Source organism: Phocoena phocoena, chromosome 16 (assembly GCF_963924675.1).
Source record: "Phocoena phocoena chromosome 16, mPhoPho1.1, whole genome shotgun sequence".
Taxonomy (NCBI): domain Eukaryota; kingdom Metazoa; phylum Chordata; class Mammalia; order Artiodactyla; family Phocoenidae; genus Phocoena; species Phocoena phocoena.
In genome coordinates, this window is record NC_089234.1 from 62999818 (window position 1) to 63024510 (window position 24693).

At 45.6% G+C, this 24693-nt stretch overlaps 1 protein-coding gene across 2 annotated transcripts in view; it reads right to left on the bottom strand.

Annotated features, from left to right (window-relative positions):
- Nucleotides 1–2048: 2048 nt before the first annotated feature.
- The window catches only part of HKDC1 (hexokinase domain containing 1), a 39404-nt gene continuing 16759 nt past the window's right edge, over nt 2049–24693 (bottom strand). Inside the window, exons 7-18 of one of the 2 annotated variants that reach the window (XM_065894637.1) lie at nt 22617–22800; nt 19546–19701; nt 17990–18223; nt 16621–16925; nt 14875–15020; nt 14662–14781; nt 10118–10213; nt 9837–9936; nt 8274–8457; nt 6166–6321; nt 5425–5658; nt 2049–2982 (exon numbers count right to left, since the gene is read on the bottom strand). In XM_065894637.1, the coding sequence (XP_065750709.1) occupies nt 2835–2982; nt 5425–5658; nt 6166–6321; nt 8274–8457; nt 9837–9936; nt 10118–10213; nt 14662–14781; nt 14875–15020; nt 16621–16925; nt 17990–18223; nt 19546–19701; nt 22617–22800 (2063 nt within the window). In that variant the 3' untranslated portion in view covers nt 2049–2834. The remainder of the gene's footprint in view (nt 2983–5424; nt 5659–6165; nt 6322–8273; nt 8458–9836; nt 9937–10117; nt 10214–14661; nt 14782–14874; nt 15021–16620; nt 16926–17989; nt 18224–19545; nt 19702–22616; nt 22801–24693) is intronic. The other variant, XM_065894638.1, reaches the window with a different exon arrangement.

Sequence of the window (24693 nt, forward strand, 5' to 3'; positions counted from 1 at the left end):
AGACCCAAGTCCTTATTCTCATGGAGTGCCCATTCCAGCTAATGGAAGGAAGAGGAAACAAGAGTTCTGGAGACAGACAAGTGGGAATGAGGTCATTTGTTCTGGAGAGTCAGAATCATGGGGAAAGTCTAGTTCTTATATCTATATTCATCAGCTCTTTCCAGCCAAAAGGTTACTGGCAGAGAGTCACCACAGGGGTAGAAAATGTAGATGATCATGAAGCCCTTCCTAAGAGGATGTCTGTGGGATTTGCACGAGGACAGTTTACCTGGTTGCGTGGTTGCTGGTCTTACCTAGTAAACTTTGAGGAGAAGTTAGCCCTCCATTGCCCCGGGTGTTTCAAGGGCTGGCCTGTCCAAACACAGCACAATGGATGTCTGCCCTCTCTGCAGTTCCGTTCTGGTTCAAGGATTCTATGATGCTATCAATTAGTCAGAATGTACAAGATTGCCTACATACCTTGGGATAGATACCTTGGGGCTTCTCTTTCTTGTAAGAGACCAAAACTGAAAAACAAGTAGGCCAGGTGACCTTGAACCTACCAAACATGTGCTGAAAGACCAGGTTGTAGGAGAATGTGGTGGTGCAACTCCCTGAAACTCTGGGCTAGATCATCCATCCAGGTAGGATGGCAAAGGGAGAGACGCCGCAGCAGAACCAGGAGAGAGCGGGACTTGGAGCTGGGGGTGTCTTACCGAGGAAGAGGAGAACTGGGGAAAGATAACAAGGACAACAAGGTTTGGGGTTGACTAAGACAAAATCTGTTAAGGTGAAACATTTCCCCAAGGAAGCATAACCTCAAAATACAAAAACATAATTTTAACAAATCCACACAACATCTCTGCAGAGAGGTATAACTCTAAAATACAAAACAAGTTCATTTTGGTAAATCTAGAACCTGTCCACAACAGTATCTCCACACCTGTTTCATAAATGTATGAAAAAATATTTCCCAGGGAACCTCAGCCCCCTCATCTGTCCCCAGCCTCAGCTGGCCTCTCTCTTACCCTCCTCCAGCCTCCTCCATTCTCTCTGTCTGAACATCCTGCTTCAGCACATGGTGACAATTAGCACTAGGAATAAGTACATAAATCAGAGTAAATCAACCTGGATGATCTGGAATATTATTCTTTTCAGTTTGTTTCCCATGATAATGGTCTCCACTTTTTCTAAGAAAAATTTCTTGGAACACTTTATTTCAATCATGCCTCCATCCAGTAAGTATTTAATAAGAATGGCACAGCACTGAGTTCACTGGGGCAAAAGAAAAATGTATCTAACAAAGATCTTACAGTCTACTAGGCCAAATAAGAAATGCATACAGATAACTCTGTGACAAGGTAGAAAGTTATGGGTGGTTCAGATAAAGGGCAGAGAGGTGTGGGGTAGGTGATGAAATGAAGAGAAAGAGAGAGAGGATGTCCACTGGGAAAATGGTCAGGAACAGGCCAATTCCTCTTAGTTCTGGAGGGTAGAATGGAGACTGATGGGGCATGTGAGAGGGGCCGAGTTCCAGAGAGGCAGAGGTTAGTTTGGAGGGTGAAAGGACTTCTGGTCAACTCCAGCTGTTCAAAAGCAACAGCTGGGCTTCCCTGGTGGCGCAGTGGTTGAGAGTCTGCCTGCCGATGCGCGGGACACGGGTTCGTGCCCCGGTCCGGGAAGATCCCACATGCCGCGGAGCGGCTGGGCCCGTGAGCCATGGCCGCTGAGCCTGCGCGTCTGGAGCCTGTGCTCCGCAGCGGGAGAGTCCACAACAGTGAGAGGCCCGCATACCGCAAAAAAAAAAAAAAAAAAAAAAAAAAGCAATAGTTGTAGGATCATGTGGTAAATGCCCAGTCACAGGAAGTATTCATTTAAATGAAATTTGGATAATCTGTCAAAGATATTATAGAAGATATTCCATATATTTTTCCCCTGTTGGTAAGAAGTCTGAACTAGAGAGATGCTGTCAGCAACTTCTGACTCTATGGGTCCCTCATTCCACCAACAGAGCGTGAAGTTACCAAGCAAGCCTCCCAGATGAAATATTAAAACCTCATGCAAAGATTCTTGGGAAATCAAATATTTTTATTCATTTACTGGATTTCATATACCTAACAGTCCTTAAAACAATTATCAGCAGTGACAAAAACCACATGTAAAATGATAACAGGTGCCCCAAACAGCACCCTCCCCATCACACACGTTTACTGAGAAACAAAATCCTACAGGGTGCTGATATAACTCACTTTAAGCATGACAAGTTTCCTACAGGGCTCCCTGGCCATCAACGCTTCTTCATCCTGGGGCTGAATATTCCAAAGTTTTTGTTCTCTCTTCATGCTTGAAGTCAACATGACAAGTTAATGACAAGTTAGATCTGATCTCCAGTTGATTAAGCCCCTATCCCTCTCAAATGTGCATCCACAAGTAGATAGCTCAATCTATTACAAGCAATGGCTGAAGCATCCCAGTGGGGAATTCAGCCAGCCAGGCCACATGGGCAGATCGTGTATTTGTTTCCGAGCCCAGCAGCCACAGGACCCAAAGCCACAGAGAACTAACAGCTCAGGTCTCAACTGAAAGACTTGCTGAAAGGGGATCTCTTGGGCCCAATGCTTTGATTTTATAAGTTGGCCCATCTTTGGTCCAAACATGCCAAACGGAGATGTCATTTAATGCCCTTGAAAACCAGTAACAAAATGCTAAGAGTACCCAAGAACCTGGGGTTCTCTTTTGGCTATCCAGAAGGTGAAGTCAGCCAGAAGCTTGCCTGCTGGTCTCTGACCAACTCATCTGCCAGAGGAAAGGCTGGTCAGTATCCAAGGCACATGCGGCCCAACCCCAAGGGGTTCCTAGTTCTGCCTCCGTGCCTGCTGTAACCTCTTGGCCACAGCAGTGATCAGAGCTGCTCCCTTTCCACTCCCATCTTCTGACAACATGAATGTCACATCACATCGAGGAGCTAGTTCTTTCACAGTTTCCTGCAATATCCGAGAAAAGCTATAAGAAAGAAAAAGAGAAGCGTCATCAGCACTTAGTTGTAGCGTGTATCAGTACTTCTTCCTTTTTATGAGTAATATTCCATTGCATAGATGGAAAATAGATTGCTTATCCACTCATCAGTTGATGGTGAGAATGTAAATTGGTGCAGCCATTATGGAAAACAGTATGGAGGCTTCTCAAAAAATTAAAAATAGAACTACCATATGATCCACTAATTCCACTCCTGGGTATTCATCCAAAGGAAACAAAAACACTAATTAGAAAAGATACATGCATTCCTATGTTCACGGCAGCATTATTTACAATAGCCAAGATATGGAAGCAACCCAAGTGCCCATCAATACGTGAATGGATAAAGAAGATATGGTATATATATATACAATGGAATATTACTCAGCCATAAAAAGAATGAAATCTTGCCATTTGCAAAAAGATGGATGGACCTAGAGGGTATTATGCTAAGTGAAATAAGTCAGACAAAGGCAAATACTAGATGATTTCATTTATATGTGAAATCTAAAAAACAAAACAAATGAACAAACAAAACAGAAACAGAGTTACAGATACAGAGAACAAACTACTGGTGATTGTCACAAGGGAGGGGACTAGAGGGTTGGGCAAAATAGATGAAGGGTATTAAGAGGCACCAACCTCCAGTTATAAAATAAGTAAGTCGGGGGATATAATATACTGCATAGAGAACATAGTCAATAACATTGCTATAACTTTATACAGTGACAGATGGTTACTAGACGTTGTGGTGATCAATTTGTAATGTATATAAATGTCAAATAACTATGTTGTATACCTAAAACTAATATAATATTGCATGTCAACTATACTTCAATTAGAAAAAAAGATTTGGGAAGTTGCTCTCTTTACAATGCTAAGTTTTACAATCCACTAGCATGGGATGTTTTTTCATTTATTTAGGTTTTCTTTATTTCAACAATGTTTTGTAGTTTTCAATGTACAAGCCTTACACTTCTTTTATTAAATTTACTACTAAGTATTTTATTCTTTTTGATGCTATTTTCTTAATTTCATTTTCAGATAATTCATTGTTAATGCATAGAAATGCAAATGATTTTTGTACACTGATCTTGCATCCTGAAACCTTGCTGAATTTGTTTCTCGGCTCCTTCCAATAGTTTTTTGTGGATTCCTTAGGATTTCTATATACAAAATCATGTCATCTGCAAAGACAGTTTTAGTTTTGCCTTTCCAATATAGATGTCTTTTATTTCTTTTTCTTGCCTAACTGCCTTGTGTAGACTCACCCTTGATTTTCTGCTTGAGGTCACATATTTTTGGTCTGGTTCCTATGAGCCTCTCCCTTGAATCAAAACTTGACTGAGAAACAAAACCACACAACCATCTGGAGGCAGTGCTAGAAGCAGTACAATGTTGAACAGCAGTGGCAAGAGTGGACATCCTTGTCTTCATCCTAATTTTAAGGGAAAAGCATCCAGTGTCTCGCCTGTAAGTATGATGTCAGCTGTGGGTTTTTCATAGATGCTTTTATCAGATTAAAGAAGCTCCCTTATTCCTAGTTTGTTGAGTGCTCTTATCAACTGCTTTGTCTGCACCTATTGAAATGGTCATGTGGTTTCTGTCCCTTGGTCAGGTCTTGGTTCAAAGGAAGAGGCTTGTAGGAACCACACCAAAAATATGTAACCCCCAAGGGGAAAACGAAGAAAAGATATTAGTCAGTTATTCTGGATAATTAGTCAGCATCATAGGAAGGGCTAAGCATCAAGGATTACAGTAATAATATGCTCATGTATATATTTCAGCAGGATTGGAAATTTTTATAAGCTTGCTAATACTTTTCTTCATCCCCAAAACAAAATATAAAACATTAAATAAAAATAAAAGCTTTCACTGCCTCTTTTTGATGTGCCACGTAGTCTACAGACACTATTTGACTTAATTCTCCTGACAACCTATGGGGTAGGTATGATTTTTGTCACCATTTTAGAGATAAAGAATTAGGGTCAAAGGGGGTAAGAAACTGGCCCTGGGGCCCCCAGCTTCTAAGTGGTGAAGCCAGGATTCAAACTCACTCTTAATCCTTCTGCCTCCTGACTCTGAGCTCATACTTGTCACATGCTCTGTACTGTGCAAAACAGTCAGTTCTCATTGCTCCCTGGGAGGTCAGGTGAGACTGTGTTAATAATAATCACTTGTATTTACTGAGCACTGTGCAGAGCACTTTTCATGTAGGAACTCACTCAACCCTGATGCAGGCCTAGGAGGCAGAGATTATTACTGCCTGCCTGTTACAGATGAGGAGCCTGGGGTTCAGACAGGGTGGTGAACATCCCACATCACAGCACTAGGAAGCAGAGCCCCCAGGGCCTGCACTTCGTCTGTCAGATTCACCAGGGTCCACACTCAGCCTCAGCATCCCCACCCCTGCCTCTCTGGAGCACTCACTGCGGGTGCAGCTTGTACAGGGTGCCATCCACACCCACGGTGATCTTCAGGTGCTCAAACCCCTGGTCTTCCCTCCTCTTCTCCACGATGGCAGCCAGGCCGGCACCGTAGAGCTCGGCTGCCCGCCGGGACACAGCTCCGCACACCTCCTTCACCACGATGCTGTCCTCACACGTGCTGTCCAGGCCAAGCTGCTGCAGGATCTTCCTGACCTGGAGGAGGGCCAGCCGATCGCTGCAGGCAAGCAGAGCAGGATGTCAGGACCTATTCCTGGGGTCCTAGAACCCGCTCCGCAGGGCTCACGGGCCCCCATCCCTAGATGCTCAAGCGGGAGGGAGAAGAAAATGATCCAAGCAATGGTAAGATTGGAGCAGGATGCCTTAGAAGCTGAGATTCAAGAAGGTCTGCCACCCCCAGGAAGTCCCATCATCTTTAAAGAATAAAGTGTGAGCACATCATTTTTCAGGATCAAAAGAGGATCATTTTTTAGCCTAAGCTAACTCCTGTGTAACCATTTAGGAACCTTGGGGCCCAGACAGGCTGCTGGACCCTCAGCTGGGTGCTGTGGTCCTGATACAGCTGGAGAGAGGGAGCAACCCCAGGAGGCAACCCTATGCCCAGCCAGACCCTTATTCTTTTTATTTTTAAATTTCAAATCTGCCGGAACCTGGTGTGACAGCGGCACATCCAACATAGGGCCTGTCACATCAAGCCGAGCAGGTGAAACTGATCACGAGTCACCTTTCAATTTGAGACAAGAACTTGGTTTCAAAGATGCCCCTGGTCCGGAGACGCTCTGAAATCTGCCCTCTGAAGAGAAGACCCTGCTTGGTCAAGTCAATCAGGATCTGTCGCACGATCTCCCCCAGGTACATCCCACTGGTCATTTTCTCGTATCTGTTTAGAGAAGAGGGATAAGGTTGGCGAGAGCAGGAAAATCAGTGCTGGTGAGTGGTGTGATCCAAAAGGATCACAAGTCAGAGCGTGGAAGGCACGCCATTGGCATCCACCAGCTGCCTGGGTTGCAGTGGGTCAGAGTGGGCAGCAGGCCCAGAGAAGTGCATGCAGGAGACAGTATGATGTGGGAAGACCAGGCTTTGGAGCCATATTGAGCAAGAACTAGGTCCCAGCTCTGCCACACATTAGTTGCATGACCTGAGCAAGCACTTTAAACCATCATCTATAAAACAGGGAGCAAAACCCTGACCCCACAAGACTGCTGGGAGGCACCGTCTGCTGCACAGTAGACACTAAGCTAAAGTGAGTCCCTTTCCTGGCCCCAAAGCTAGTTCTCCTTGGCTTTGTATTTGAAGAAATCTGTTCCACTAGAGCTTTTGCTCCATGAGATAACACATTTAAACTGTATGCACACACCAAGGGTGGTCCAAAATGTTAGCTCCCTTCCCCCTTTCTATCAGGCTGTGAGCTCCAAGGCGGAAGGTGCAAGAGAAAAAGGAGCTTTGCAACCGACAGGCACTGATCAGGCACGCTGCCCAGGTATGTGTGACAGTATTAATAACAATGATGCAGAGCTGGACTGCCACTGCTTGCAGGGTCAAATGGAAATCTGAGTGTGCCTGAGACTTACGTGCTGGACTTGTGTTCTCTTAACTGCTCAGGACCTCATCAGTCTAAAGAACTGACACTTAGACAAATAATGGTGACAGCAGGTGAATTCAAGTATATTGCCCCCTTGAACTCTCACTCCAAAAACGTGAGCTTCCAGTGGATTCAGACATAAAACTTGGATGCCCCAACTTGGGATTTAGAGATAAGGCCCTTTGTTAAGGTCCCTTGTGTTTCGGTCCCTGGTTCAGCTGGGCTGACCACAATTCACCTGCCTCCCACCTACAAAGACGAGTGCCAAAGGAAGGTGAGGGACCACCAGGGCTGGTCTTGGTCTTGTCAAGCCTCTTCCTATTGAGTTTTCTCAGTTCAACAGTCAGCGAGGCACCTGTGGCCCAGGCATCCCATTACATTTCCTATCTGCTCAAATTTTCCACTTGGATATCATCCATCATGATAAATGTATATTTTCATCTTATATTATATAGTAAGACACTGGGTTTAGTCGTGACAAAGACCATATGGCCTGACAGTAAAACATTTACTATCTGGTCCTTTACAGAAAAAGTTTGCCAATTCCTGTCGTAATGGATGGGCTCAGGCTAATGATCAATCCACCATACGCTAGCTCTATCCCTGTCTACCCCTTTCTCTCCTATTCAAGAAGGTATGTGAGAATGCAAGTGAAAATGTACTCTGTTTTGTGTTTTTTTTAAACCATCATTATTTTCAGTATTTTTAGTACGGTTATCAATTGCAATACACCTCACAAAGTGACTGTGACCCATGCTGGAACACAACGTCATGGCTGAGAACCAGGACTCCCACCCATCACCTGCAGCCACTTCCCCACCCCCAGAATAACAGAGATCACCAACCTGGCAGCCTGCTCTTGAAAGACTAAGGATGTTGACCTCTAAACTGGACCTACTAGAAGCCCATCTTGAGAGGGCCCAGTAAGTCACCATGTCCCACCTCTGTGACACCCAGTCCACAGTGAATGGACTTTTTGACAACCTCTGCCTCACTTCCAAAGCCACCACTAGACCTTATGGTACATTGTGGTAATCAGAAAAAGGCTCACCTTCTTTCTCTTTGTTGGAAACTTGTCATAACTTTATGCTTTTGTTCAAATAAGACATTTCACTAACATCTGATGGAGAGTTGTCATAAATATACAAACTATGGTGTCTGTAACATGTTATCTCATGGAGCGCCCCCTTAGATCTGCTGAAGTCGTACACTGCACAACCTGCATAAATGCACACATCTGCCCTCCTCACCTCTGTTTGCCAGGATTCAAGGACCCCTCGTCCACCTCCTTGTCGTACTGGGTCCGGATGTCATCTAGGCAGCCATTATCTCCAAATCCTCCCCACTCTGTGTTTATGCACATCTTCCCTTCATCCCCTTCCACCAGTTCAATGTTCCTCATCTCCTCCATGTAGCACATGTTGCTGCCTGTTCCTAAAAGGTCAAGATGGGACTTTAGTCTTCAAAAGACACCACTACGTCTTAAAGAGCCAGCAGGGTACAGTAGATAGGAATTTAGGTTTGGAGTCAGATACAACTGGGTGTTACACTCATAGCTGGGTGACCCTAGACAAGTATCTCATCTTTCAGAGAGCCAATTACTTCATCTGTAAAAAGGAAATAATACCTGCTTTATAGATTTGTTATAAAGAAAAAAAAATGAGACGATGTTCGTAAGTTTCCTCCACATAGAATTGGCACCTGTGATATCATTATCCTCCTCCTCCTTCTCCTCATGATTATTGATAAGCCACAGGCACACCAAGTAAGCTCCAAGCAGTCACAGAATTAGCAGTCAGAGCTAGAAGGGACCACGAGGAATCATCTGGTCTTGGATAAGTAGACACCTGGCATCTGAAAGCCACCCTCTTCTCCTTTGTCCATGACCTGGTCTCAGAACTATTCTCAACACAACAGTCCAGGCAACTATTATCATCAATCAAACAAATCTTACCTCTTTGTCCTCCTAGATCTAGCCCAGCCCTTCCCACAGATGAGGAAACTCAAGTCCAGACAGAATAAGCAACCTGCCCAAGGTCACAAAGTAGGTAAGTGTTGGAGTGAGATGAAACCTCTTAGTTGGCATTGAAGACATCTCAATATATCCCCATCTCCTGTTCTATGTACTACTTAAATGCAGGAAGCCCAGACAACCAGCTGGAACAACTTTCCCAGATTCTGTGATTACTTAACCTGTGCCTGTCACTGAGCATGCCCATCATCCCTGTCTCCACCTGTTCAAATACCACCTGTCCCTTCACCTGTTAGAGTATCCCCCTGGAATCGACCCTTGCCCTTAAACACTGCCAGACTTTTCCAAAAGACCCTTAAAAGGCCTATATCATACCTCAGACCACTCCCTTCTTCTCTCCTAGGTTTCTTTCCAACTCTTCTCCATCCTGTGCATCCTGACAGCCAGAAGAGGTCAGAGAACAGAGGAGGTGCATGTTGGAGCCAACATGAAAATCTAGCTCCCTCAGCCCCGTGCCAACCTGATCCAACTGGGGTCTCCTTCCTCCCAGAATAATCTGCCCCAAGGCGCTAATTTGAAAGTCCCCTCTTTCTATGTTATTCTCCTTCCTCAACAGAAAAGAAAACCTTGGCTTAGGACCCTTAGGGAAAAAGATGTTAAGTAAAGACTTGGGAATTAGGAGACCTGGAATCTCAACCTTAACTCTGTCTCTACTTTGGAGAAAGCTGGCTTCAGAACCTCTACGTAATGGAACAATGGCCCCCTGCCCCTCACTATGTTAAAAGGGAACCTCTAAAAGATCAGATGGGAGTAGGCCAATAGGACATGCTTGATCACTTACCTGCAATCAGGCCAACCTCACAATTACGATCTTCATAGCCACAGGTCATCATGGTCCCCACTGTGTCATTCACAACTGCGACTATGTCCAGGTCAAACTCCTGCAAAGGAAGCAGCTCTACTATAAGTAGGATGTGCAAGCCAAACAGGCTCAGGAGGGGCACATCAGCCTGATGTGGGCAGAGGCCAGAGTCACAGGGCTGGGTATAGGATGGCAGGGCAGAGCAGAGGGGCCTCGGGGAAGGGTCAAGGTCAGGCATGAGCCTTAACACCATAACGTACATTTCTCCTCTTGATGGCTTCCCTGAGCATGTCCACCACATCTTCCCCTTCACAGTCAGTAGCCTTGAAGCCTTTGGTCCACTCAATGAGTGTTCCCTGTAAGAAAGGAGGGCAAATTCATTTGAGCAATAGTTTGCTGGGACCACTACACAATCTCAGCATCAAATAGATGCAAGGCACTATAGCTGACTAGTAGTCAAATGCTTTTGACTGTGCTTCCATCTGTAGCCCTAACACTGGGCCCAGAGGTGCCACAGAGCGTGATGCTCAGACAAGGTCTACTGCTGAGGAATAATTGCAGCAATTCATATTTATCAAGGGTCAACTCATGTTCCCTGGCCATGACTGCACAGAACAAAGGCCAGTTCTAATTTACCCAATCAATCACATCTTTGTGATAAAGCTGCAAAATGTTAATCAAAGCATTGTTTCACAGGAAAAACTAGAGGCATCCTGTCATTCCAACAATATGGATCTATCATCTTGTACATCAATATAGGAAATGCTCTACAACCATAAAAACATAATGCTTTAAGAGACGTTAGATGTTAGAGAAAGATGCTCACCATACACTGTTAAGTGAACTCACATTAAACAAATATAGATGGTAATTTATTCTATTATTATTTTAAAACTCACACACACTCAAATCTGGAAAAAGGCCTGGAACAATGCATACACCAGGGGGTTGACAGTGGTTCCCTCTGGGTACAAGATTACTGGTACCTTTTGGTCTCTCCTTTTTGTTTGCCTATGTTTTCTAATTTTCCTAAAATTAGCATGTATAATTTTTATAATACCAAGAAAAAGTATTTCTAATTTTTTTTGGAGTTTTATTTTTTTAATACAGCAGGTTCTTATTAGTTACTATTTTATACATATTAGTGTATATATCAATCCCAATGTCCCAATTCATCCCCCTCCACCACTTCCCCCCCTTGGTGTCCAAACGTTTGTTATCTACATCTGTGTCTCTATTTCTGCCTTGCAAACCAGTTCATTCTAGATTCCACATATATGCGTTAATGTACGATACTTGTTTTTCTCTTTCTACTTACTTCACTCTGTATGACAGTCTCCAGGCCTATCCACATCTCTGCAAATGACCCAATTTAATTCTTTTTTATGGCTGAGTAATGTTCCACTGTATATATGTACCACACCTAAGTCTCTCTTTTGGGAACTAGTGGTTACCAGAAGGGTGAGGAGTGAGGAGAGGGACAAAATAGGTGAAAGGGATTAAGAGGTATAAACTACTAGGTAAAAAATAAATAAGTTACAAGGATGTAATGTACAGCACAGAGAATATAGTCAATATTTTTTAATAACCTTGTATGGAGTATAAGCTATAAAAATATTAAATTACTATGTTGTATACCTGAAACTAATATAATATTGTAAATCAACTATACTTCAATTTTTTTTTTTTTTTTTTTTTTTGTGGTACGCGGGTCTCTCACTGCTGCGGCCTCTCCCGCTGCGGAGCACAGGCTCCAGACGCACAGGCCCAGCGGCCATGGCTCAGGGGCCCAGCCGCTCCGCGGCATGTGGGATCCCCCCGGACCGGGGCACGAACCCGCGTCCCCTGCACCAGCAGGCAGACTCTCAACCACTGCGCCACCAGGGAAGCCCTATACTTCAATTTTTAAGTCTCTCTTTTTTCTCCCCAGCCATCAGTGGCTTTGCTCCCAGCTGTCCATTGGTCTCCCCTCCTTCTTAGCTGTGTCTTCATGAACCTGTCAGAACTGCTGGGAGAGAGGCCTGAAGGCGCAGTGTCCTGAGTCAGGAGGTGCACCTGTGCCCTGGATCATTCAGGACCATGGACAGCTGCACACAGCTTCCTCCTTCCCATGTGTATTAATTTTTTTTCAATATCATTATTGGAGTATAATTGCTCTACAATGGTGCATTAGCTTCTGCTATATAACAAAGTGAATCAGCTATATATATACATATATCCCCACTCTCCTGCATCTCCCCGCTACCCTACCTATGCCACGCCTCTAGGTGGTCACAAAGCACCGAGCTGATCTCCCTGTGCTATGCAGCTTCTTCCCACCAGCCATCCATTCTACATCTAGTAGTATATATATGTCCAAGCCACTTTCTCACCTCGTCCCAGCCCATCCCTCCCCCTCCCCGTGTCCTCAAGTCCACTCTCCACATCCGTGTCTTTATTACTGTCTTGCCCTTAGGTTCTTCAGGAAAAAAAAATTTTTTTTAAGACTCCATATATATGTGTTAGCATACCGTATTTGTTTTTCTCTGTCCGACTTACTTCACTCTGTATGACAGACTCTAGGTCCATCCACCTCACTACAAATAACTCAATTTTGTTTCTTTTTATGGCTGAGTAATATTCCATTGTATATATGTGCCACATCTTCTTTATACATTCATCTGTAGATGGACACTTAGGTTGCTTCCATGTCCTGGCTATTGTAAATAGTGCTGCAATGAATGCTGTGGTACATGACTCTTTCTGAATTATAGTTTTCTCAGGGCATGTGCCCAGTAGTGGGATTGCTGGGTCACATGGTAGTTCTATTTCTAGTTGTTTTCTTTTTTCTTAGTTTTTATTCGGGCATAATTGCTTTAAAATGGTGTGTTAGTTTCTGCTTTATAACAAAGTGAATCAGCTATACATATACATATATCCCCATATTTCCTCCCTCTTGCGTCTCCCTCCCATCCTCCCTATCCCACCCCTCTAGGTGGTCACAAAGCACCAAGCTGATCTCCCTGTGCTATGCAGCTGCTTCCCACTAGCTATCTATTTCACATTTGGTAGTGTATATATGCCCATGCCACTCTCTCACTTCATCCCAGCTTACCCTTCCCCTCCCAGTGTCCTCAAGTCCATACTCTACGTCTGCGTCTTTATTCCTGTCCTGCCCCTAGGTTCTTCAAAACCATTTTTTTTTTTTTAGATTCCATATATATGAGCTAGCATGCGGTGTTTGTTTTTCTCTGTCTTACTTCACTCTGTATGACAGTCTCTAGGTCCATCCACCTCACTACAAATAACTCAATTTCATTTCTTCTTATGGCTGGGTAATATTCCATTGTATATATGTGCCACATCTTCTTTATCCATTCATCTGTCGATGGACACTTAGGTTGCTTCCATGTCCTGGCTATTGTAAATGGTGCTGCAATGAACATTGTGGTACATGACTCTTTTTGAATTACGGTTTTCTCAGGGTATACGCCCAGTAGTGGGATTGCTCGGTTGTATGGTAGCTCTGTTTCTACTTTTTTAAGGAACCTCCATACTGTTCTCCATAGTGGCTGTATCAATTTACATTCCCACCAACAGTGTAGGAGGGTTCCCTTTTCTCCACACCCTCTCCAGCATTTATTGTTTGTAGACTTTTTGATGATGACCATTCTGACTGGTGTGAGATGATATCTCATTGTAGTTTTGATTTGCATTTCTCTAATGATTAATGATGTTGAGCATCCTTTCATGTGTTTGTTGGCAATCTGTATATCTTCTTTGGAGAAATGTCTATTTAGGTCTTCTGGCCATTTTTGGATTGGGTTGTGTTTTTAATATTGAGCTGCATGAGCTGCTTATAAATTTGGGAGATTAATCCTCTGTCAGTTGCTTCATTTGCAAATATTTTCTCTCATTCTGAGGGTTGTCTTTTCGTCTTGTTTATGGTTTCCTTTGCTGTCTAAAAGCTTTTAAGTTTCATTAGGTCCCATTTGTTTATTTTTGTTTTCATTTCCCTTTCTCTAGGAGGTGGGTCAAAAAGGATCTTCCTGTGACTTATGTCATAGAGTGTTCTGCCTATGTTTTCCTCTAAGAGTTTGACAGCCTCTGGCCTTACATTTAGGTCTTTAATCCATTTTGAGTTTATTTTTGTGTATGGTGTTAGGAAGTTTTCTAATTTCATTCTTTTACATGTAGCTGTCCAGTTTTCCCAGCACCACTTATTGAAGAGGCTGTCTTTTTTCCATTGTATATTCTTGCCTCCTTTATCAAAGATAAGGTGACCATATGTGTGTAGGTTTATCTCTGGGCTTTCTATCCATTCCATTGATCTATATTTCTGTTTCTGTGCCAGTATCATACTGTCTTGATTACTGTAGCTTTGTAGTATAGTCTGAAGTCAGGGAGCCTGATTCCTCCAGCTCCATTTTTCTTTCTCAAGATTGCTTTGGCTATTCGGGGTCTTTTGTGTCTCCACAGAAATTGGGAAATTTTTTGTTCTAGTTCTGTGAAAAATGCCATTGGTAGTTTGATAGGGAATGCACTGAATCTGCAGACTGCTTTGGGCAGTATAGTCATTTTCACAATGTTGATTCTTCCAATCCAAGAACATGGTGTATCTCTCCAGCTGTTTGTATCATCTTTTTTTTTTTTTTTTTTTTTTTTGCGGTACGCAGGCCTCTCACTGTTGTGGTGTCTCCTGTTGTGGAGCACAGGCTCCGGACGCGTGGGCTCAGCGGCCACGGCCCATGAACAGTGACTCAGAGCTGTCTTGAGATTCCCCAGGTGTAGGAGGGAATGGACCCACCAGGCTGGGCCGTCTTACCTTGTCAATGCTTGCCTGCCTGCAGGGAAATGAGAATGTGAAGCCCAAAGGCAGCTGGGCTCCCTTGAGGCCCATGTAGTCCAGGAAGTCAGCGATGCACTGCACAATGTGGTCAAACAGCTGCAGGGAGAGAGTAGGAGTCATGCCAGGCCTGCACTGTACAGGGTGGCAGGCTGGCACCTTGGAGTGCGGATCCCCCTGCCCGGCACTTACCTCCTCGCCAGTGCCCTGCATGATCTCCAGGGGGATGGTGAAGATCTTGTTGTACATTCGCACTGACCTCCGTCCACTTCTGATCTTCACCAGGAGGACCCGGAAGTTGGTTCCCCCGAGATCCAGGGCGAGGAACTTTCCTTTCTCTGTGGTGGAGAAAGTGGGGGATGCATTCCACCAGCACGCACTGAGCAGGGCCTTGTGTGCAGGCATTGGGAGGAAGAGGTGATGCTGAAAGTGAGCAGATCCAGAGCCTGCCTGCCTGGGGCTCATGGGCCAAAGGGGTGTGGTGGTCACCAAGCACAGTGTCAGGGCACTGGGCAGGCACCCTGAGCCCATCTGAGGCCAGCCTGCTTTTCTTGCTGTCTGGTAAAGGCCACACATGATACTTATGCTCAGGGAGGCTCTGAGGGTGAATCCAGGCCAGGCTACCTGACTACAATGGACTCGGGAACGTGCTTCCATCCTGTCATATGGCCTAGAGGAGCTGTTCATCCTGAGCATGAAATGATTCTTCTGTCCTGCTCGCCCCTTCCCTGGATTCTCACACCCCCACCTGACTAATAATAAGAAACTGTATCGAGTCTGACGCCCATCACCGTCCAGGGCCCCCCAGTGCAGTGCCTCTCGGTTCTCTGACATTGCAGAGCATGTCAGTCTGTTCTGTGTGATTCCTCACCTCTCTCCCTGCCTCATTCACTGTTTTAGCCACACTGGTCATGTTGCTGTTCCTTGAATTTGCCAACGACCTCACTCTCAGCCAGTTCTCTTACCCCTGACGGTGGTCTATTTTTCTTCATAGCCCTGTCATTACACGGCATCACCTGGCGTTTATTTGTCTACTGTCTGCCAGCCCTACAGAATTTAGGCTCCATAAGTGTAGGGACTGTGTTTTCTTCATTGCTCTGTTACCGTGCTTACAACAGAGCCTGACAAGTAGCAGGTGCTTAATGAAACTTTGAGGAATAAAGGCAAAAGGATAAAAGCGATGAAAGAATGAATAGTTGAATAGCATCTTTTACTGCTCTTATTGTTTTTCCCCCAAGTAGACTCAAACGATACTGGCTCTAGAAAAGATCTTTGTTGTTGAGAGGTTCCAAGTACAACTGTGTGACCTTGAGTATGTCACCTAACCTCTCTGAGTCTCAGTTTTGGCATCCATAAAATGGGAATCATTCTAACATACAGAGTAGGTGTGAGCACAAAATGAAATTAAACGTTCAAAAGCAAATTAAAGATATGAAGCATTTTACAAAGGTCATTATATCTGGCTGAGACTCATGAGATTCAAAGAGGTGGAGTAACCTGTCTAAAGAACTGACCTCACTGTTTTGTGGCTACTGTCAGACGAGCACAGAGAACCAGGAGAAGGATCAAGTATCAGAAAAGTCAGGGGCAGAAAGTGAAGAGAGGGGAGAGGAAGAGAGCCAAGCCCCAGGAGAGAAGAGAGCCAGAGAAGAGGGTGGAAGACAAGCCAGACACTCCAAGTGTCCAGATGGTAGCCCCTAGGAACAGCATCTGGGTCTTCACACACATGGAACCTAACTTAGGTAATCTTCACTGCCAGTGCCGTGGATCAGCCAAAGCAAACAGATTGAGCAGAGTATTAACCTTCTACCCCAACCCTCCTCCCTCCATTACAGACATGAACCCAAGGCTCTTGAAACAAAAGACCTAACTGGATTTAAGGAGTTTTGATACGAGCTCTGGGTGGCCCATCAGAGAAGGGAGCTGTGCACGGCCCACCTGTGCCATCTGGCATCCCGCAGACGTAGGTGGGCAGCATCTTGACCGTGGCCAGCGGGTGGGTGTCCCTCTTCAGCCCGTACTCGAGCTCAACCCGCATCTTGTCCCGAATGCCCACAAGTTGCTCTCGGGTCAGCCGGAACAAAGCCAGCACCTTGTCAATCTGCTTCCGCTGGGCCTGCACGCGGGAGGCCACTGCGGTCACCATGGCGGCCCCCTTGGTGCTGCCACTCTCCGACAGGAGGAAGCGGACGTCACAATTCGGGACCAGTTTCCTCACCACCTTGTGCAGGCGTTTTGGGTATCTGGAGGTGGAGGGGGGATGGCAAAATATGTAAAAATCATAAAGGCCCGGGCCCAGCCAATAGGAACAGACACAGGTGTAGCAGAGGAACGGGCTCCCGGGGAGCCCTGCTGGGCCAAGGCTCACCCCTTCAGTTGCTGGATGGAGGGGGAAGATGGAGGTGACTAGGGGTGGGGACCAGGGCAGCTGGGACAGTGGAAGAGGCACTTGGAAGGCTCAAAGAAGTGGTTATTTTATCACTAATATTATAAGCAGTAGGGCATGTCCACACATAATGTACTGGCTGAACATCATCTCTGCCCAAAGGGGAAGGGTTCTTTCCCTAGCTCTTCCCAGGTGTACCCACCTGACTTCCAATAACACCTCTGTTAGTCAGAGGGACTTTTGTGCTCCCTCCTTCTGAGAAATTCTCATTTCCCTGTTTGTTTACTGTCTGCCAGCCCAACAGAACTTAGGCTCCATAAGGGTAGGGACTGGGTTTTCTTCACTGCTCTGTTACTGAGCTTACAACAGAGCCTGACAAGTAGCCGGTGCTTAATGAAACTTTGAGGAATAAAGGCAAAAGGATAAAAGCGATGAAAGAATGAATAGTTGAATAGTGTCTTTTACTGCTGTTATTTTTTTCCCCCCAAGTAGACTCAAACGATACTGTCTTCCTACTGGTATCTTTCATGTGGATTTGGCAACCCCTGCCATCCTGATTTTTCCCCATGTATAACTGGGTGTATCTTGCTTTCCAATCTTACCACATAGCAAGTATTTAATAATAATAATAATGGATAGATGAATAGATGGATAGACAGATGGATAAATACACGGCTTTGCTAGTTGGGCAATTGGTTTTAGCAGAATATTCCTTTAAGAATGATCCCCTAAAGCAACCCAGCCAGTTAGATGAATGTAATCTCTGAATTCACCCCTTCCCCTGTAATCTCAGAACCACAGAAGGCAGTTGGGTCCAGCAACCCAGAGAAGCAGCGTAGTTTAGAGACAAAACTGGACTCGGTTCCAAGCAGACAGACTGGACTCATTTGCCGGGGGTGTGGGCCGGTGGCCAGCACTCACTGGGGGTGGATCTTGTAGAGTGTGCCATCCATGCCCACCGTGGTCCGGAGCCGCACCAGCTTCTTGTTCTCCCGCAGGCGTGTTAGGATGGCTGCCAGGGCCGCTGCACAGAGGTTGGCTGAGCGGAAGGAAACGATGGTGCAGACGTGCTGGACCGCGATGCAGTCGGCCTCTGAAGGCTCCAGGCCCAGATCCGTCAGGATCTCTCTTGTATTAGCCAGGCCTTCTTTATACCTAGCCAGGGTATAGGAATGAGAGGACCACACTTCTCCATCCCGTGGGAGTCCCCCTCAGAGAGCCAGCATTCCCACCTCTCAGGACTGTGAAAATAAACAGGCTGGCACAGAGTCATGTGATAATAATGACGGTTTCACCAATGATCACGGCAGCCACTATTTATTGCACACTATGTGCCAGGTGCTTGTCTAAGGACTTGACATGTGTGAACTCAGCCCTCACAACAATCCTGGGGGGAGTACTGTCATTATCCTATTGCACAGAAGAGAGATCTGAGGCACAGACAGGGTAGGTAACCTGTCCACAGGCACAAAGCTGGTAAGTGCAAGGGGCAGGATTTGAACTCAGGCAGTTCGATTACAGAGCCCACCCTTTAAAGCATCCTGTGCTATACTGCCTTTGACAGAAACTCAGTCTCTGCCAAGCTCTGCATAAACACAGACTCTGGAAGTCAGAGGTCACCCTGTTGAACTCAGAATCCAAGCTGATTGCAAAGCTCAGAGCAATGCCAGGGTTTCTAAGCCTGAGGAACAGGATCCGGGGTCGACTGGGGCCAGCCACCACCACCAGTCAGCTCCCCACTGCACACCTTTGTGTGAGCCCCCTAATCACCAAAGCCAAAGCCAAAGCCAGTCCCTGACAGCACCAGGTAGAGAAGGTTATTGCTAAAGCAGGAATTCTTAACTTGGATTCCATGCTTGGGTTTTAAAGGGTCCAAGGATGCCCTGATATTATAAGCAAAATGGCGTGCAAATGTGCATTTTGGGGGTAAAGGGTCCAGAACTTAAATCAGATTCTCAAAGGGGTCTGTGATCCTAAAAGCGTTATGTCACCGGGCTTCCCTGGTGGCGCAGTGGTTAAGAGTCCGCCTGCCGATGCAGGGGACACAGGTTCGTGTCCCGGTCTGGGAAGATGCCACATGCCGCGGAGCGGCTGGGCCCGTGAGCCATGGCCGCTGGGCCTGCGCGTCCGGAGCTTGTGCTCCGCAACGGGAGAGGCCACAACAGTGAGAGGCCCATGTACCGCAAAAAAAAAAAAAGTTATGTCACCACTTCAGTGAGGAAAAAGGTAACAAAACATGCGGAGGGTGCAGACCTCCGACAGCAGAATCCCTGGCTGCTGAAACCAACAAGAAGGCACATGTGAGGCATGGCAGGCATTGCTAATCCACCTGAAGCTGTGTCCAGGTATGAAATCATCCTGTGAAGAAGGAAGATCTGGTTCCTTCTGTGCACCACCACCATGAGCACACCACTCCTTGGTTGCCCACCCTAACCCTCCGTAGAGTCAAAGTGGAAGGGACCCTGCCAGCAGCTTACTTCTCCATGGCAGCCACGTGCCGTGTTTCAATCTTGCCCTTAATGTGGAGAGCGGAGGATTTCTCGCCGCCAAACAGGAGGCCTGCCTTGGCCATCTTCAGCAAGATGAGCCTGACGAGTTCACCTACGTATAGGCCGCTGATCATCTTCTCAAACCTACAATTTGGTGAACAGATCAGTGGCAGCAATGCCTTTGGTTATGCAGCATCCTTTCCCAAAGCCCATGAGCATGAGTAGTGGAAGGGCCTCTTTACAGGTCAAGAGGCCTCAGTCCCTGTCCCAGCTTGGGGTACCCTTGGGAGCCCACTCATCCTCTCTGAGCTACATTCTTCTCACCTGTAAAAGGCGAGGACTAAACTAGAGGAAACCAAAGATTCTTTCCTGATCACAAAGTGCTTGATTCCAAAAATCTTTATCTCAAATCACCCTTGGTCATGGGGGTGCCATTCTCATATTAGGCATAAGGAATCTCAACTTCAGAGACTTCAGGTACTTTCCCAGGATCACCAACCACAGCATGACAAATCCAAATTTCAAATGTTTCCAACTCCTACACATGTTTCTGCCCAAGAGAGAAACATGCTGTGTCTGTGAGATGGGCTTGGATAGCTCCAGAGAGGTTCTACAATAATATGGATGAAATATCTCACCAGGCTACCTACACCTGGACTCTCAGTCTGCATACAACAAGCAATTACTTACTGTTTCCCAAGGAAACTATTAAATATAATTTTTTTTTTTTTTTTTTTTTTTTTTTTTTTTTTTGCGGTACGTGGGCCTCTCACTGCTGCGGCCCCTCCGTCGCGGAGCACAGGCTCCGGACATGCAGGTTCAGCGGCCATGGCTCACGGGCGCAGCCGCTCCGCGGCATGTGGGATCTTCCCGGAGCGGGACATGAACCTGTGTCCCCTGCATCGGCAGGCGGACTCTCAACCACTGCGCCACCAGGGAAGTCCCAAATATAATTTTTATTCTGCAAACATAAGATACAAAATCAAGGACAACCTGTTTCCTAATCAGCTTTATCTATTGCATATAAAGTCTTAGAACATTGCAGAAACAAGACAATCAAAAGAAATCCAGGTTGGGTTTGGGGGAGTGGAATTTATTTTAAGTGAAATGGATAGGAGGAGGATGATAAAGTCCCCAAAATGGCACCACTTCCTTGGGCTGTGGCTGCTCTGTGTCACCAGTGAAATGGGTGTGTGCTGGGGACCAGGTGCATCCAAAGCAGAAATTTGCTCCCCAGGTATGCACTTCTAGTGTTGAGTGGTTTCTAGGAGGTACTTAAAATATTTATTCACCAGGGCTTGTTGGGAAAATGGTTGATTTCAGGGCTGGGGCTGGGAAAACGCATGGCGAGCCTAGAGCATCTTACTGTGCCAGAAAATAAGGAAGTACTTAAAGAGTGACGGAATCACGTCAAAAGGACACAGGGACTAGCTTGAAGAGCTTCCACTGGCTAAATCTGAAAAGAATTTGAATAGCCAAAGAAATATAGTAGGAAGGAATTATAACCCAGTAAATTAAAAAAGAATCCATATTAGTATAAGTAGATAAATGGAGGAGATAGGAAAGCTCTTACTTATAGTAGAATAACAGCTAATAACCTACAGGGAATGATGGATCTAGAAATTCATCAACAGATGCTAAAGCTAGAGAGTGAAAGTTTAATGAGAAACAGGATATTTACATAGTCTCAAAGTATCTCTTCACCAGATACTTATTCATTATAGAGGGAATGTGGTGCAGAAACCTCTTATGGTGCAGAAACCTCTTTCATATCCCCTTAACCAAGTGATCTGAGTTAGCATCCCCAGTAACGGAACAAACAACATGTGCTTCCAGATCCGATGCCCAGGGGAGGACACACACCACTTGTGTGATAGTCCTGCCAAAAATACATCCCCTGAATCTAATCATGAGGAAACGTCAGACAAATCCAAGTTGAGGGACATTCTGTGAAATAAATGGCTTGTATGCTTGAAGATCATGAAAACCAAACAGATATTACAGAAGATTAAAGGAGGCCAAAGAGACACGGCAGCAACATGTAATGTGTGATCCTGGACTTGGACCAGGAAAATTTTTTTTTTTATAAAGGACATTAGTGGGGCAGCAGGTGAGTTTTGAATAAGATCTGTAAATGAGAGATTAGAACTGATTAAGTGTTAATTTCCTAATTTTGACAATTATACTTTAATTATATAAGAGAATGTAATTCTTTTCAGATAATACACTCTGAAGTATTTAGGGGTGAAGGGATATTATGTTTGCGATTTTAGTCTCAAATGTTCAGAAAAATAATTTTATATAGACATATGTGTATTTTATGTATATGTGTATTTTATGTGTCTGTGTATATACATATATACAGAGAGAGAATGTTACTATTAGGGAATTTGAGTGAAGGGGAATTTTATACTATTTTCACTACTTTTTTGTAAGTCTGAAATTATTTTTAAAATTTTAAGCGTTTTTTCATTCAACACTTTTTTTTTTAACAAACACTTAATGAACTGCAATAATGTGTAAGACCCTATGTGTAGAAAGGAAAGGAAAATCACAGGTGTAGCCGCTTTCAGGGAGCTCAGCATACAGGCAGAGCTGAGGCAGACCCCGAACACTTATACCACAGGTGAGTGTGGGATGAGAGCAGAGAAAGGCTCGGCAAGACCTGAGACTGAGAGGGCCTCACACCAGGTGCTGCATGATAAGGCCTCGGAGAAGGAGGGGGCGGGGCGGAAGGGGAACACAAATGAGGAGTGTGTGCTTCCTCAGGCTGCACTGGTTTGTTCTGTGGCCACTCATCCAAATGCGCCAAGAAGGCAGGACACCTCGTTCAGTTCACAGCTGTATCTCCCCTACCTCTGGACTGAATTCGAATCACTCAATTTCCTTGGCTTTCACTTTCCTCATCTGTCCAGTGAAACTGAAATACAAGGCCTGATTCATAAACTCCCTGTGATGGATAACAAGTCACAGCTAAGAAGCCTCCCAGGTATACAGCATACCTGAGTAAGTGGACATTTACTGGTGCCGATGCCCAGATTACAGTGCAGGGTACTCACAGCTGCTTCCCGGGGTTCAGAGAGCCGAGGTCCAGCTCCTGGTCGAACTCGGTGCGGATGTCCTCCAGGGCCCCGTCGTCCCCGAAGGCCCCCCACTCGGTGTTGATGCACATCCTCCCTTCGTCACCTTCCACCAGCTCGATGTTGCTCATGTCCTCCATGTAGCACGCATTGGTGCCGGTGCCTGGACGAGGGATCAGGGAGAAAACAGAGACGTCAGGGCTCCCAGCTGGACAAAGACAGAGGGGACTCTCAACTGCCCAAGAGTCCTCTGAACGCATCACAAAGTGCTTTTGATCCACTCCGGGGGCTGGTTCTCGCTGAGGGAAGCAGCTTTTGGCCAGCTGGGGAGTTCATGAGGAATAAAGCTGACATGCCAAGCCTACACTTGTCAGGGTGTTAATGGTTTGCTGTTATCAATGGAGTCAATTGTGAAGAAGTCCCTGATGAATATGTATGAAAGCTGACAGTATATTTACTAAGAGGAGGATGAGTTAACCAAACTTCGTAAATATATTTAAAAAAAAAAATCACCAACCCACAGTCATATTTTTAATCCTTTCCCTATGCTACTTAGCTTCTTCTCTATTTGATACTAAAATTATTCCTTACTCATAGCCTGCCACAAATTGTTCCTAGCATAAGCTACATCCTTATCTTTGACAGCGATTAGCTATCACATAAGAAAGCAACATGCCATTATTCAAACACAAACTCACTGCAAGGAAATACCTCAGCCACTTGAGTAGTGGTGAGTGGCTGCAGATGGGCACAACCTGCAGCCAGTAGGTTTGGGACCTATTGGGATAATGGAAATGTGCTAACTGGATTGTGGGGATGGTTCCAAAACTCTATAAATTCACTAAAAATCCCTGAATTACACAACTGAATGAGAGGATTTTATGCCTCAGTAAAGCTGTTTTTGTTTTTGGCCACATCGCATGGCTTACGGGATCTTAGTTCCCCGACCAGGGATCGAACCCAGGTCCCCAGCAGTGGGCACACGGAGTCTTAACCACTGACTGCCAGGGAATTCCCCAATAAAGCTGTCTTAAAAAAAATTTTTTTTTTAAAGTATCTTCCCGTGGCTGATTCTCTGGTGTCAGAATTTTAAAGCCAACATGAGAAATAAGAGATGTAGAGAATCAGAGTGTAATAGAATATTTGGAAAAAGCTTTTCTCAGAAAGGCACAGACACTGTTTAGGCATGGCACCCAATTGGCAGGTTACCAGACACAGTCGCTAAGACGCACACAGTGGGCAGTAGCAGATGTCATGACAGACAAGCGCCAGGCCCACTCAGAGGTGTGGGGCTCCAGAAACAGGAAGTCAGATCAAGCCCCTCCGCTGTAGAGATCCTGCCCTTTGGGAAAGTCAGGCTGAGGAGAATGAGTTGGAAATTAAGAAAAAGCAATTCAGAAAACTTCCCCCAATAGTGGTAAAGGAAAAGGGAAGCTGCAGGGATGTTTGAGACCAGCCTATAAACCCGGTCCATTTGGCCTTACTGTCCCCTGCACAGCCTTCTCATGGACCCCTCCAGGAGAGCCCCTCCCAGCTCAGGTGTTGGGACCACCCACCAGACACCCCCGCTGCGCTGCGGCCTCCCTGGTCCAGGCCCACACGCAGCAACGAAGGCCCAACGCAGCCAAAAAATAAATAAATTTATAATTAAAAAATAAATAAAAATGCACACCCCACTTATCCATCCACCACCCAAAGTCCTCCCATGCCCTGTCTTCCCTGGGGTAAAAGCCAAAGACCTTCCAGTGACTGTGCTCCGTGTCCTAGGCCACCTGCCCAGTCCTGTCCACTCTCTCACGTGAAAGGCCTTCTACCCTCAGCCTCACTCGCTTTGATTCAGCCTTTTAGGATTTCTCGAGCACCCCGGACTCATTCCCACCTCAGAGGCCACAGGGACTCTCTTCCTCCACCAGCTCTGCTTCGCTCCCTCTTCCTCATCACTGAGGTCCCTGCTCGAATGTCACCTCTCAGCAAGGCCCGGCCTGACCACTGCACGACAGTCACTCTCAGTCACATCACCCTGCTTTATATTCCTTATCATACTAACCACCACCTG